The sequence below is a fragment of the Macrosteles quadrilineatus genome, unplaced genomic scaffold (genome assembly GCF_028750875.1).
Source record: "Macrosteles quadrilineatus isolate MER2022 unplaced genomic scaffold, UCM_ALF_1.0 Scaffold_7__1_contigs__length_78375512, whole genome shotgun sequence".
NCBI lineage: Eukaryota > Metazoa > Arthropoda > Insecta > Hemiptera > Cicadellidae > Macrosteles > Macrosteles quadrilineatus.
In genome coordinates, this window is record NW_026542600.1 from 29,313,175 (window position 1) to 29,325,467 (window position 12,293).

The following is a 12,293-nucleotide window of genomic DNA, read 5'->3' on the forward strand; positions in this document are numbered from 1 at the left end:
TTTATGGGTGTTATGTTACAGCGGTTCTGAGTGTGTCTGATAAGACAGGATTGCTTCCTCTGGCTACCAAACTGTCCCAACTAGGCTTGACTCTCGTTGCTTCTGGAGGGACAGCCAAGAATCTCCGCAACGCTGGACTCCAAGTCAAGGATGTATCAGAGATTACTAATGCGCCGGAAATGCTAGGAGGAAGAGTCAAAACTCTCCATCCTGCTGTCCACGCAGGTACTCAATTATAATTTTTCTTTGTAACAAAATTTTGACAAAAAGAAATTTATATTTTTACTTTTTATTTTAAAATTTAGTTTGATAGCTAAACTATGTTTTAGCTAGTTGGTAAAAAGTGTACATATAAAGATTTGATATAGGCATTTCATTGGATCCAGACAAATAAATCTTTAAAAAAATGGGTGCTTGGAGCATAATGTTGTCAGCCGGTGTATCCTAGGTTTCAGTGTTTTGTGCAATTGCTGATGTGAGTGTGTGTCAGTGTATTTTCTTAATATGTTTTCTTGACTTTTGTTTATGTAATGGATTTGGTTATCTCATCCTTTGTCATTGTTTTATGTTTGAGTAACTTAGGTTAAGTGTCAGAAATATCATGTGATTGGACTACGCTTTTCAAGTTTTCATCCCACGAAGGCTTATAATCTGGCCTACCATCTGCTTGTATTATGAGATGATCTTTCTTTCTCACAACACAATGTAATACTCTGTTCACAGGTATCTTATCAAGGCTGAATGAGAGTGATGTGGCCGATATGAAGCAACGTCAGTATGAGATGGTACGTGTAGTTGTGTGCAACCTCTACCCCTTCTCTGAGACTGTCGCAAGCCCAACGGTCACTATGGAAGATGCGGTAGAGAACATAGATATTGGTAAGATACTTGCTAAACTCTCACTAGTGTATGAGTATATTCAGAACTTGGATTGATTAGTTTTTGACCACAAATACACTTTTGAACTAAAATAATGTTATTTGTCAGAGTACGGTATTACAAAACAAATCCATTCTCAAAACAGCGTCTGTAACAACAAGCAAGTCGAGGGTACTTAATGTGTCTATAACAACAAGCAAGTCGAGGGTATTTAATGTGTCTATAACAACAAGCAAGTCGAGGGTACTTAATGTGTCTATAACAACAAGCAAGTCGAGGGTTCTTAATGTGTCTATAACAACAAGCAAGTCGAGGGTTCTTAATGTGCCTATAACAACAAGCAAGTCGAGGGTACTTAATGTGCCTATAACAACAAGCAAGTCGAGGGTACTTAATGTGTCTATAACAACAAGCAAGTCGAGGGTTCTTAATGTGTCTATAACAACAAGCAAGTCGAGGGTTCTTAATGTGTCTATAACAACAAGCAAGTCGAGGGTTCTTAATGTGTCTATAACAACAAGCAAGTCGAGGGTTCTTAATGTGTCTATAACAACAAGCTAGTCGAGGGTACTTAATGTGTCTATAACAACAAGCAAGTCGAGGGTTCTTAATGTGTCTATAACAACAAGCAAGTCGAGGGTACTTAATGTGCCTATAACAACAAGCAAGTCGAGGGTTCTAAATGTGTCTATAACAACAAGCAAGTCAAGGGTACTTAATGTGTCTATAACAACAGGCAAGTTGAGGGTTCATAACAAATCTAGGACTCAAACATGTGTTTGGAAATTCAAATCAGCTTCTGTAAAATACTGAATCAAGAAATAAAGTAAACACCAAAAACAGTGCAGTTTTAAGGAATAATTTTAAATTGTCATCAATACTTTGAATGGACTGAACATAACAGGGTCTTAATTAACCTTCAATAATTTGCCATAAAAATCAGAAACAAAGGCTATCAATTGTTTGTAGCCGTAACTGTGGTTCCTTTAATGCATGTGTTGATTATACTAAGCCTAGAAAAGAATTAGGGATTATGGTCAATGACAATAACAAAAGTTGATAAATAAAATCAGTCTTATGGTTCAAAAGTGTGTTGACTAGACCAACTTTGGCCAACACAGAATTCATCACTCAAAGAGTTTGTTGTTTTACATTTTAAGTAAACAGGTAGTCTAATATGTTTGGTAATTTAGACTATCCAATGTATATAATACAGTTATATAATTTCTTATCAACAGAAATGATGCAATGCTCAATGCTATTCTGGTATGATATTTGTTACATTCCATAGTTATCAACCACACTTTATCATTTATTATTCTTTTAAATAGTTTTGGCTTAAAACTTTGGGGGAACAGTTTTTTCTTAAATAAATATTAATAGCTTTGGTTTGGAATTAAACTCCTCTGAAAATTTAAATTAGTAATCCACCTCTTAGATAATTTATTTTATTTTGTATGGTTATTAATGATTTAATTTCAATTACAGGCTTTAAAATGTTGTAATTTGCTTTGGTTATAGAACTGGAAAATGTTTGGCTTGGTTGATTTATTTTACAGATTTTGCACCTCCTGCTATCGGATATGTGACACTGATGATATGATCTGTTAGGGTGTGTGTTGTTGGCCAGGTCAGGAACTTTTGAATGGTCTAGTATCTTTCAGGGGTTGGGTGGTTGTCTGGAAACAACGTTTGGCGTATCGTATCTATAAAGAAATTGATTCTGTGCTTGGAGTCTTTGAGTATCTTGACTTGAAGCCTTCTTTTTAAAATACCATAAAATATTCCCTTAAACATGTTAGATGTAAAATAACCTTAGGTTTAGTGAGCACACTTAGGTTTGCTGCCGCAAGAAATGTTATAAAGTGTTTTTTATTTAAATTTGGAATTTAAAAAATCCAAAACTTGATCAAAATATATCTTCTTGATTAGCATTGTACTTGTTATTAAATTACCTGAAAAATACAAACAAACAAAAAATACAAAATATATCCAATCCATAAACTAATGGAACAATAAATTAATAAATTAGTGAACTACAACAGTTTACTTATTCCCCATTAGATTATCATGGAAATTTTAAATTTATATATACATTTTTTTTTTTTCATTGCCATTAGATCAAGGCCCCACTAGAAAAACAGGCCATGCTGCAGCACAGGCAGTAGTTGTACAGAACTCTTACCATTAAAATCTTACAAACAGCCAGCTTTTTTATTTACCTAAAACATATGGGAATGGTGATGGCAATGAATTTATCAATGAAATCTATCCACTAGTGTGACGTCATGGATCCTGCAGCATAGCCTGTTTTTCTAGTGGGGCCTTGATAAGATGTACAATGACGCTTCAATATACTAAATAATTTGTTTTTTTATGATTCCAACAACATGGTTTGGAAATAAACTGCCATATTTTATATTTTGATGGTCGAAAATGGAAAAAAAAACAATCTTTGCCTGATTTACCCTGTTCCCCTAATCCGATCATGCTGGTTCCCAAACTTGTTCATAAACGTAGGTTTACGTTTACACATTTGTACCGGATCTCACAAAAATTGAATAATTTTTACTTGAGTGCTAATAGGCACATATGAGCGGATAGTGTTTTTATCCTCTAAGGACATCAAAACAAAAAATAATTAGTCCTCGGTTTAGGTTTTACCATGAGACCTACAGTAATAGCTTACTCCCTGTATGGGAAATTCACGAAAAATACACACAATCATTTAGTTTGTACCCAGCAACGTTGACAAACAAATTAGCCAAAAAAACACTCTTTTCTTATATTTGTAAACTACGCTGTGTGAGTGTGTTTAAAAGGGAAATTCTATATTTGTTGTTTAAAATAATGGTCTGAACAACGAGATTTTAAAATTTATAACCAAAGTATAGGCGGACTTTCCCTCTTTAGAATGAAAAAAAATTTCTCCAATAGTAAGGGTGATAAAGATTTGATGTTTTGGTGCTGGTCCAGATTAACCTTTAACTTTAAGACCTTAGATAACAGTTGAGACTACTGTAGATAATAACATTCAAAACAGTACCAAGACGTCATTAAATAATGACGTTTGTACATTATAGTTCTGTACTATTTATTTACTATTTAGTATTTATTGGTTGTCTTTAACTCAACATTTCTTCATTGGTTTCTGCTACTGTATTTTTTTCACTTTTGTATGAAATGAAATTAAATGAAATGAAAAAGTGCTTTTATTTACAAATAAGTGAACAAAAATAACTTCTTAGCACTAACAACTATGGACAAAAAGCCCGTCTGTTGCGGCTGGCGTACCTGGTTAGCACTTGTACAACAACTGATTAATAATAACAATTTAATGAAACTAATAAATAATAATAAAAAAGATTTTAAAAGTAATGACATTTGGGAAAATGATTCTCACAGATTGAATTCTTGAATTAACCCCCATCTTTTAGACCAAGCATCTTTTAAATAATTGCTTAAGACCCGCCAATCCCACCCATTCAATATCTCTATATATTGTTCCTGTGTCAAAATTGGACAGCCAAAATAAAATTTCCTTATTGACTTCAAAATGGGACAAACAGATAAAAAATGAAAAACATCTTCTTTCTCTTGTAAATTACAAAGAGTGCACAAGTGATAATTGTCTACAAGCCACGGTTTGAAGTTGAGGTTGATAAGCTCAGCTCTTGCCTTGATCGCCCAGGACATCACAGTTATGTCATATCTGTCAGCGAGGTATGTCTTATCTTTTAGGTCGAAGTTAATAGATAAGAGTTGTTGGTGATACAGAGACGTGCGCGCTCGACCCTCGCAATCACTTTTCCATGCTGCCCTTTCCCCTTCCACTACACTCATCAGCTGTGATTGTAGAACAGGGATGCCAACCTCGTCTACGTCGAAATTTATTTCCCTGCCATGCTTGTTTCCCAGACGCTTCCAATGTTTACACCAGTAAATATTCTTGTTTACTATTTGTCTGGCTAATTTAAAAGGTAAACGACTTTCAGACATTGATAACACGACATTGATCGCTTCTCGGCCTGTTGGCTAAGATCAAAGTGTATTTCACTTTTGTAATTTTTATTCCCTTTTTCGGTTCTGATGTTTCTGAGTGAAATAAATTCCTTTAAGCCCCAAAGGACAATATGGACTTCATGGATAACAGCGAAACTAAAAAAAAATCTTTGAAATCTTAGGCCTCTCGCCCACTATACGATTTCGGTCGTACGACACTGTGTCGTACGATATTCTTATCGTATGTGTGGTACTCGCCCACTATACGACACTTTATCGGATAAATGACCAGTTGCTCGGTAGCCGTGGAGGAGCGAGTGTGTTGCGCAATATCTTAACAGTGGTTTTTGTGTCATACAATGAATCCGTTGCTATGTGGCTGCTATGGCGCAGAATTAAGCGTCGTAGGATTAAGCGGAAGTATTGGATTCACCCTATTAAACAAAGTAGGGATCACACAGGATCATTTCAAACTCTTTTTGATGAACTTCGGCGTGATGATAACTAGTTTTTCAACTACTTCAGAATGTCTGCTGCGTCCTTTGATAAATTACACCAGAAAATAAAAGCTACAATTGCTTACCGAAATACTAAACTGAGGAACTGCATCACTTCTAAAGAAAGGCTAGCTATTATTGAAAGTCCTCTCTCAGAGCAGAGCAAACTAGTTTCCACGCTTCTTTCGTCGCATTTCTGTCCTTGTACTCGTCTCAAGTTTTGTCCCACAGAACTTGTTTAGCTTCCACTAGTGAAATCAACACATCATTGTCAATTACCACTTCAGGAATTGATTGCACTGTTTTCGACCCACACGCCAATTCAGTTGATGCCATTGTCACTCAGAAGTCAAAACGAAGCATGTGAAGTGAACGGCGAGAAGGCTCAGCGCGAAGAGAACACACGACATCTGACAAAAAATCATATGCCCATTTGATCGCACACGCCACTGCGAGTTAGACAGTCGTACGACAGTCGTGTATCACAGTGGCAGTGGACGACTGCTTTACGACAGTTTGTCGTAGTCGTGAGATTATCGTACAGTGGGCGAGCTCTTTTAAGATCCAATGGTTCACTGTTGAAATGTTGTCGTTTCGACACAGTGTCGTACGACCGAAATTGTATAGTGGGCGAGGGGCCTTACCCTACATGTGCTGTTCCCTGAAAGACAAGCTTAGAACTAATTTTCCTCTAAACTATTTTGAAGAGCTTGAAAAACAAATAATTTAGTATATTAGCCTATATTGAAGCGTTTCTGTAAGGTTATTGGTCACGGAGAAAATTCTAAAAGTTGTAAACTTTAAATACCCATGTTATTCTTATGGGGAATAAGTAAACTGTTGTAGTTTGCTTGTTTATGCGTATATCTTGATCAAACTTAACAAATTTGTTTATTTTATACTAAGCTCAGTTTTTTAGTTTATTTTAACTAAAAAACACACAGCATTGCCCTCCCTATAGCAGCAAACCTAGGTACTCATTAAACCTTGTGTTATTTAATAGATTTAAGTGAAAATAAAATCAGAACAATGGAAATTCGCTTAGTCTGCAGGTTTGCTGCGGCAGGAATATTTCTTTCATGTCCCACCTTCACATCCTAAGATGCTAGGTCCTGTCCCAGAATTGTTTTACACATTACTTCAGGCTAGTCCTAGTTTGCTCACAGCATTATCACATGGATAAGTGATTCATTTGTGATAAGATGACTGAGTTAAAATATGTTTAAAATCAATTAATAATTCATGGAGTTCTGAAGTTGAAGGCCTAATCGGTTCAAGCCGGTTTTGAACCAACCTGAGATAAAAAAGAGAGATGATTTTTGTTTTATGATTACTGTGGAGTATGTTACAGAGAAAATGGATTTCTCCGAGATAACATGCTTTACAACATTACAACTCACTAACTCTTAAAATTATACAATTTTGTTTACACACTCAACCTCTTATCAGTGGTAAAAACCTCCATTGTATCAGTTTTGTAATCCATTTCCACATTGAATGTGCAGGTGGGGTGACTTTGCTCCGAGCAGCAGCCAAGAACCATGAGAGGGTGACAGTTGTGTGTGATCCGTCAGACTATGCCAAGGTTGTCCAGGAGATGGAGTCATCTGCAGACAAAGACACTTCTCTTCAAACAAGGTAGAATTACAGTACATTGTTTACCCTATTCATTTGAACCTCTTTAAAGTCATTGGTAGTAATCCAGTTCAAAAGAAAAATCCTGGAAATAATTAACAATATAAGTTACCATGAGACAGTCGTTACTAGGGATGGACGTCCGATTGAATTTTTGGTTCGGGACGGGACGGGATTTTTATTTCCTTCCCGATTTTCGGGACGGGGCGGGACGGGATTTTTTCTGTGCATAAAAAGAAAGTCTTGAGTATCGCAGTTACTAAAAAAAGACATACAAAATCAATTTTTACCGTTTGTGGTACTGATCTATAAAAACCAAAATATGGGTAACAATATATACAGGTACCTATAGAAACTTGTGACTCGCGGTCACGGAGCGATCGTCGGTAGGACTACACGGTCACGTCGTGATCGTTGGTATGACTCCGCGGTCACGGCATGATCGTCGGCATGACTCCGCGGTCACGGCGTGATCGTCGGTAGGATTCCGCGGTCACGGCGCGATCGTCGGTAGGACTCCGCGGTCATGGCGCTATCGTCGAAATGTCTTCGTCTCCTACGTTCGCGGACCTATCGCTCGCAATAACGGCGTCATCTGCACTCGCGAAGCGGCAAAATCGCCGATGATCGGACCAAATCCCGTCCCGATAGTCGGGAATATTTTTTCCCCGAAAAATTCCCGAAATTTCGGGACCCGTCCATCCCTAGTCGTTACCAATGTAATAACTATGTAATTAAGCTCTATTTATACATAAATAAATATAATAAATAATATAATGGTACACTGTACAGCTTGTGACACCTAAGCTGGCACTTGACCGATCACTACTAGCATCTATTTCAAAAACATCATATGCCGTCATGCGGGTTGCGTCAACTGTCCTCGCCACTCTCCTGAAGGCGCTCAGTACGTGAAACATAAGAGTCAACCCCGTAGAGTCAGCAGAATATGTTTTAGCCCGGTCTTTTCCTTTACTTCCACCCACCTACTACACTGCCTACACTGCCCGCGCTAGGCCAAGTGCCAGCTTATTTGTCACGAGCCACAAGCTTATTAGCCTGTTGATTTAAACACAAGACTAATGATTTATCACGCCTCATTTTCATCAATTTTACAGTACGGAATAGAGCTTTGGAGCGTTACCTCTGATTAGTATCAACTTTTTAAACTTCAAAAAAGAATACTTAGAATTATGACTTTTAAACCCGCAAAACATCCTTGCAAACAACTTTTTATAGATCTAAAGATTCTAACCCTCCCTAATTTGTATATTCTTAAATGTTTATTGTATGTGAAATCAAATTTTGAAAACTACACAGTGAAAAAATCAGCACAATTATAACACTAGATTTCATACAGATTTTCAATATCCTATACATAGATTAAATCTTGTGGAAAGGACATCTTCTTATATGGGTCAAAGATTTTTTAACAACTTGCCATGGTACTACAAATCAATAATAGGATTAGTATCTTTTAAAGAAAAGATTGTTGAATTTTTGTTGGAAAAGAATTATTATAGTAGGCCTGTAAATAAGTTTCTCGAAGACAAATCAACGTGAATTTTTGTTTTTGTTACTATGTATTTATTTTTACCATTAAGCTAGTTTATTTTAGGATAGATGAACAATGTCACCTGTTTTGTCTGGCTGTGCCAGATCATCGTAAAAACATTATGTGACAATAAAGATGACTTTGACTTTTACTTTGAGCTATACACTATAGTGGTAACACTGGGTCTTGAACCGCCGACATGGCATGCCATACATTTGTAGCCTTACAGTACATTATCTTTAATGGACCACTTTTTTTTTCAGACAGCAGTTGGCTCTCAAGGCCTTTACACACACGTCTGAGTATGATCTAGCCATATCCGACTACTTAAGGAAGCAGTACAGCCCTGGTGTATCACAGATGACCCTTCGCTATGGGATGAACCCTCACCAAAAACCTGCTCAGCTATTCACAACTCTGCCCAAACTGCCTCTAACAGGTAAATACCCCAATTTTTGGACAATCCTAATTCAAATTTAATTATATCAGTAAATTTAACATATATCACGTTGGTATAGGTTGGCCGGTTAGAAAACGACCTGCGCGAAATTTTTAGCGCATGTAGGGGAGGTAACAGGACACCCACCCACCTCCCACAGCTTGGTATATCTCTCTCGCACCAATGCTACGAGGAGGACGCTTTCTAACTGGCCGACCTATAGAGTAATATGTGTTGCATCTAACTTTAAATATCAGAAACAAGATGAATAGTTAAACACATTGAGTTCAATATAACTAGATTAAAGTACTCTAGTACTGTAATATTAGCATCTAACTTATGAAGAAAAACTATATAGGCTTAAACAACATTTTGGTTTTGTGAGTTAGTTGGCTTAACATGGTTTAGTGTGACGTAAAATGCTATTCATTATTAGGATCAAAAGTATTTTTTTGATCCTCATTTTCAAACTCCAGTTTTGCTTTGGCCATGTCAAAAATAGTCACTGTTGGCTCAAAATATGTTTATAGTTTTACACATGTATAGTTTTAACAAACATGTACCTGTTGTTGTTTGTTTGCCCTGTATTTACTGTCGACCTTATGCGATGCAGTGGTGAACGGGTCTCCGGGCTTCATCAACCTGTGTGATGCCCTCAATGGATGGCAGCTAGTCAAGGAGCTGAGGAAGGCGCTAGGACAGCCGGCCGCCACCAGCTTCAAACATGTCAGCCCGGCTGGTGCTGCCATTGCTACTCCTCTCTCTCCTGAACAGGTTAGTGTCTATATTTGAGAGATTATTGTTGGATGCAAAAAAAACCTGCAATCAACACAAATACAGTGGAGTGTTAATTGAACAGCTTAGCCAAAAAACATTGCAAATGACAAAAGTGAATAAAAAAAAATATATTTGTTCTGGCCGCGCCAATGCCAACAAGGCCAGTTTCCTGCACATTTTACTTAATCTCTTGTAAGTACTGCCAACTTATGCATTTTTTTAAACAAATCATCCCATACATCTAGGGAGATTTTATGACTGGAAGTTTTTGTTGTGGCTTAGGAACCCTAACTTAAGGTAAACAATTTAAACAATAGTTGACTTTGTAGTTGATCCCACTGTTATCATACATAACGAGCTGCCAATTGGTTGATAGGCTATGGTGTGCATGGTGGCTGATCTACGGGATCAGTTGACGCCCCTGGCCACAGCCTATGCGAGGGCTCGGGGAGCCGACAGGATGTCTTCTTTCGGTGACTTTGTTGCCCTCTCAGACCCTTGTGATGCCATCACTGCTCGAATCATTTCCAGAGAGGTAAATATTAAATAATTTATATAACTTTTGATATCATGATTGAAAGTTATTTCAGGGGTTTTATTTAGAATTATAGACAGCAAAATGACTATAACTAATTGTTAACTGGAAATTTTTTTTCTTCTTCGTTTTTTCTTCTTCTTTTACATGGCGAGTCATATTTTAAATTAAAGTTTACAAACTCCGAAAATAGATGGAAAAGGTTGTTGAAAGTGATGGCTTGGTAAATAGATTGGTAAATCCCATCAAATAATTCCCATATTTTACCTAAGTTTACTGTTGTAATTAAATTCATTTAGCGTGAAAGTTTATTTTCCATTAAGTACTATTTTGAAATGTTCATTGAATTTGTTTCTTTGAGTGCTGACGAGTTCAAGAGTAGGTATTGCACGATGTTAAGTAATATTTGCAGACAAGTCCCATTACAATACGTAATATACCAAATACTCACATTGTTTTGAGATCCAAAATTTAATTCTGTCTTCAGGTAAGATAGTACCTGTAAAATTAGTTCACAAATTAAGCCATGGCCAAAATAAGCTTGAATACCACATACAAATGTGTAGTATTGCAAATGCAGATACAAATGGAAATGTAATAATCACATAGGAGAGTACAACATTTTAGTAAAGACAGAATGTACGCTATCACTATACACATAACTGCACAAAAATTGAAGCTCAATTGATATAAGCCATTCATTGATACCCTTGCTGCCCAAAGGGTTAAAAAGCAAATTACTATTATACCTTTTATAAAATTAAGTTTCTTATTTTACAAATTTTTGTTTTTCTGTAGGGACACCTATTTTGAAACTTTTCTTCTAAAGTGAATTTGTTCAGGTTTCAGATGGAATCATAGCCCCTGGATATTCTGAAGAAGCTCTAGCGCTGCTGAAGAAGAAGAAGAATGGAGCTTACTGTGTTTTGCAGATTGACCCTGAATATGAGCCAGATCTGATGGAGCGCAAAGTTTTGTTCGGACTCACACTAGAGCAGCGTAGAAACGATGCTGTCATAGATAACAAGCTGTTTTCCAACATTGTCACAAACAAGAAAGATGTAAGAATTCATCTGTTCTTACTGTTTATCTCTTTAGTAAAACTTTTAGTGGGTAAATAAGCCTTTTGGCTTGTAGGAACATTATATTTTATGATTTCAGACCTATATAATTCAAGGGGTAGAGTCAGTTTACAGGTTTAAGCACATTTAATAATTAGGCTTTTTTATTTTGGGTCTGGAAAAATTTATCTTAGAAATCATTCTATTGATTCAAGGATCATCACAACGAGAGTAGTCAAAACATTTACTGATACATTTTTAGCTTTTTATCATTACAGTGTACACTGGCTTTGTGATATGCAGAAAACCCCCTCGCTTTTCATAGGTTATTCTGCATACGCACATGGGAGCGTAGCTTTATAGCAAACCCGAATCTTTAAACTTATTCTACTTTATGCTATGAGCTGGGTAGCTGTTCAATAAGAGAATCAGATTGTGTTCATCAAATAGGATTTTAATTTGTCTAAAGTAATCAAGCTTTAATACAGTGACAGTTACTCTTAAGTATAGCCTACTAACAAATGCCTGGTAAGAACCGCTCTGGAGGTAGCTTGAATCTTAGATTTATAATCCCCAAAAACGAAGTGAAACTATTCCCTTGTAATCTAATCAAATCAAAGTATAAATCCCCAAAAGAATTCCTTCAAAACAAAACACAAAACCCCAACTAACTTACAGTCCCCTTAAATCAAAACTTCCCGTACAAAACTCCCGACTACAGGGCCTAACCCCAAGATAGAGAAACCAGTACTCACCCAACTCTCCTGGGCACCTTGCCCCGGGCAACTGACCCCCTTGATCAAGTGCAGTGGCCTACTTAAAGCAACAGCCTTCAGTAGGTCAGCACAACAAGTTATTGTTTAACAACACTACCAGCCTACTCACACAACATTGCCAAACACTTCCTCTTTAC

The 12,293-nt window shown here is 36.7% G+C and overlaps 1 protein-coding gene across 2 annotated transcripts in view; it reads left to right on the forward strand.

The window, feature by feature from the left end:
• LOC128998262 (bifunctional purine biosynthesis protein ATIC) overlaps positions 1 to 12,293 on the forward strand; it is a 33,383-nt gene that overhangs the window by 13,222 nt on the left and 7,868 nt on the right. For both annotated transcript variants that reach the window (XM_054424316.1, XM_054424317.1), the window contains exons 3-9: positions 22 to 225; positions 724 to 879; positions 6,884 to 7,016; positions 8,832 to 9,007; positions 9,621 to 9,781; positions 10,161 to 10,319; positions 11,162 to 11,380. In XM_054424316.1, coding sequence (XP_054280291.1) covers positions 22 to 225; positions 724 to 879; positions 6,884 to 7,016; positions 8,832 to 9,007; positions 9,621 to 9,781; positions 10,161 to 10,319; positions 11,162 to 11,380 — 1,208 coding nt within the window. The remainder of the gene's footprint in view (positions 1 to 21; positions 226 to 723; positions 880 to 6,883; positions 7,017 to 8,831; positions 9,008 to 9,620; positions 9,782 to 10,160; positions 10,320 to 11,161; positions 11,381 to 12,293) is intronic.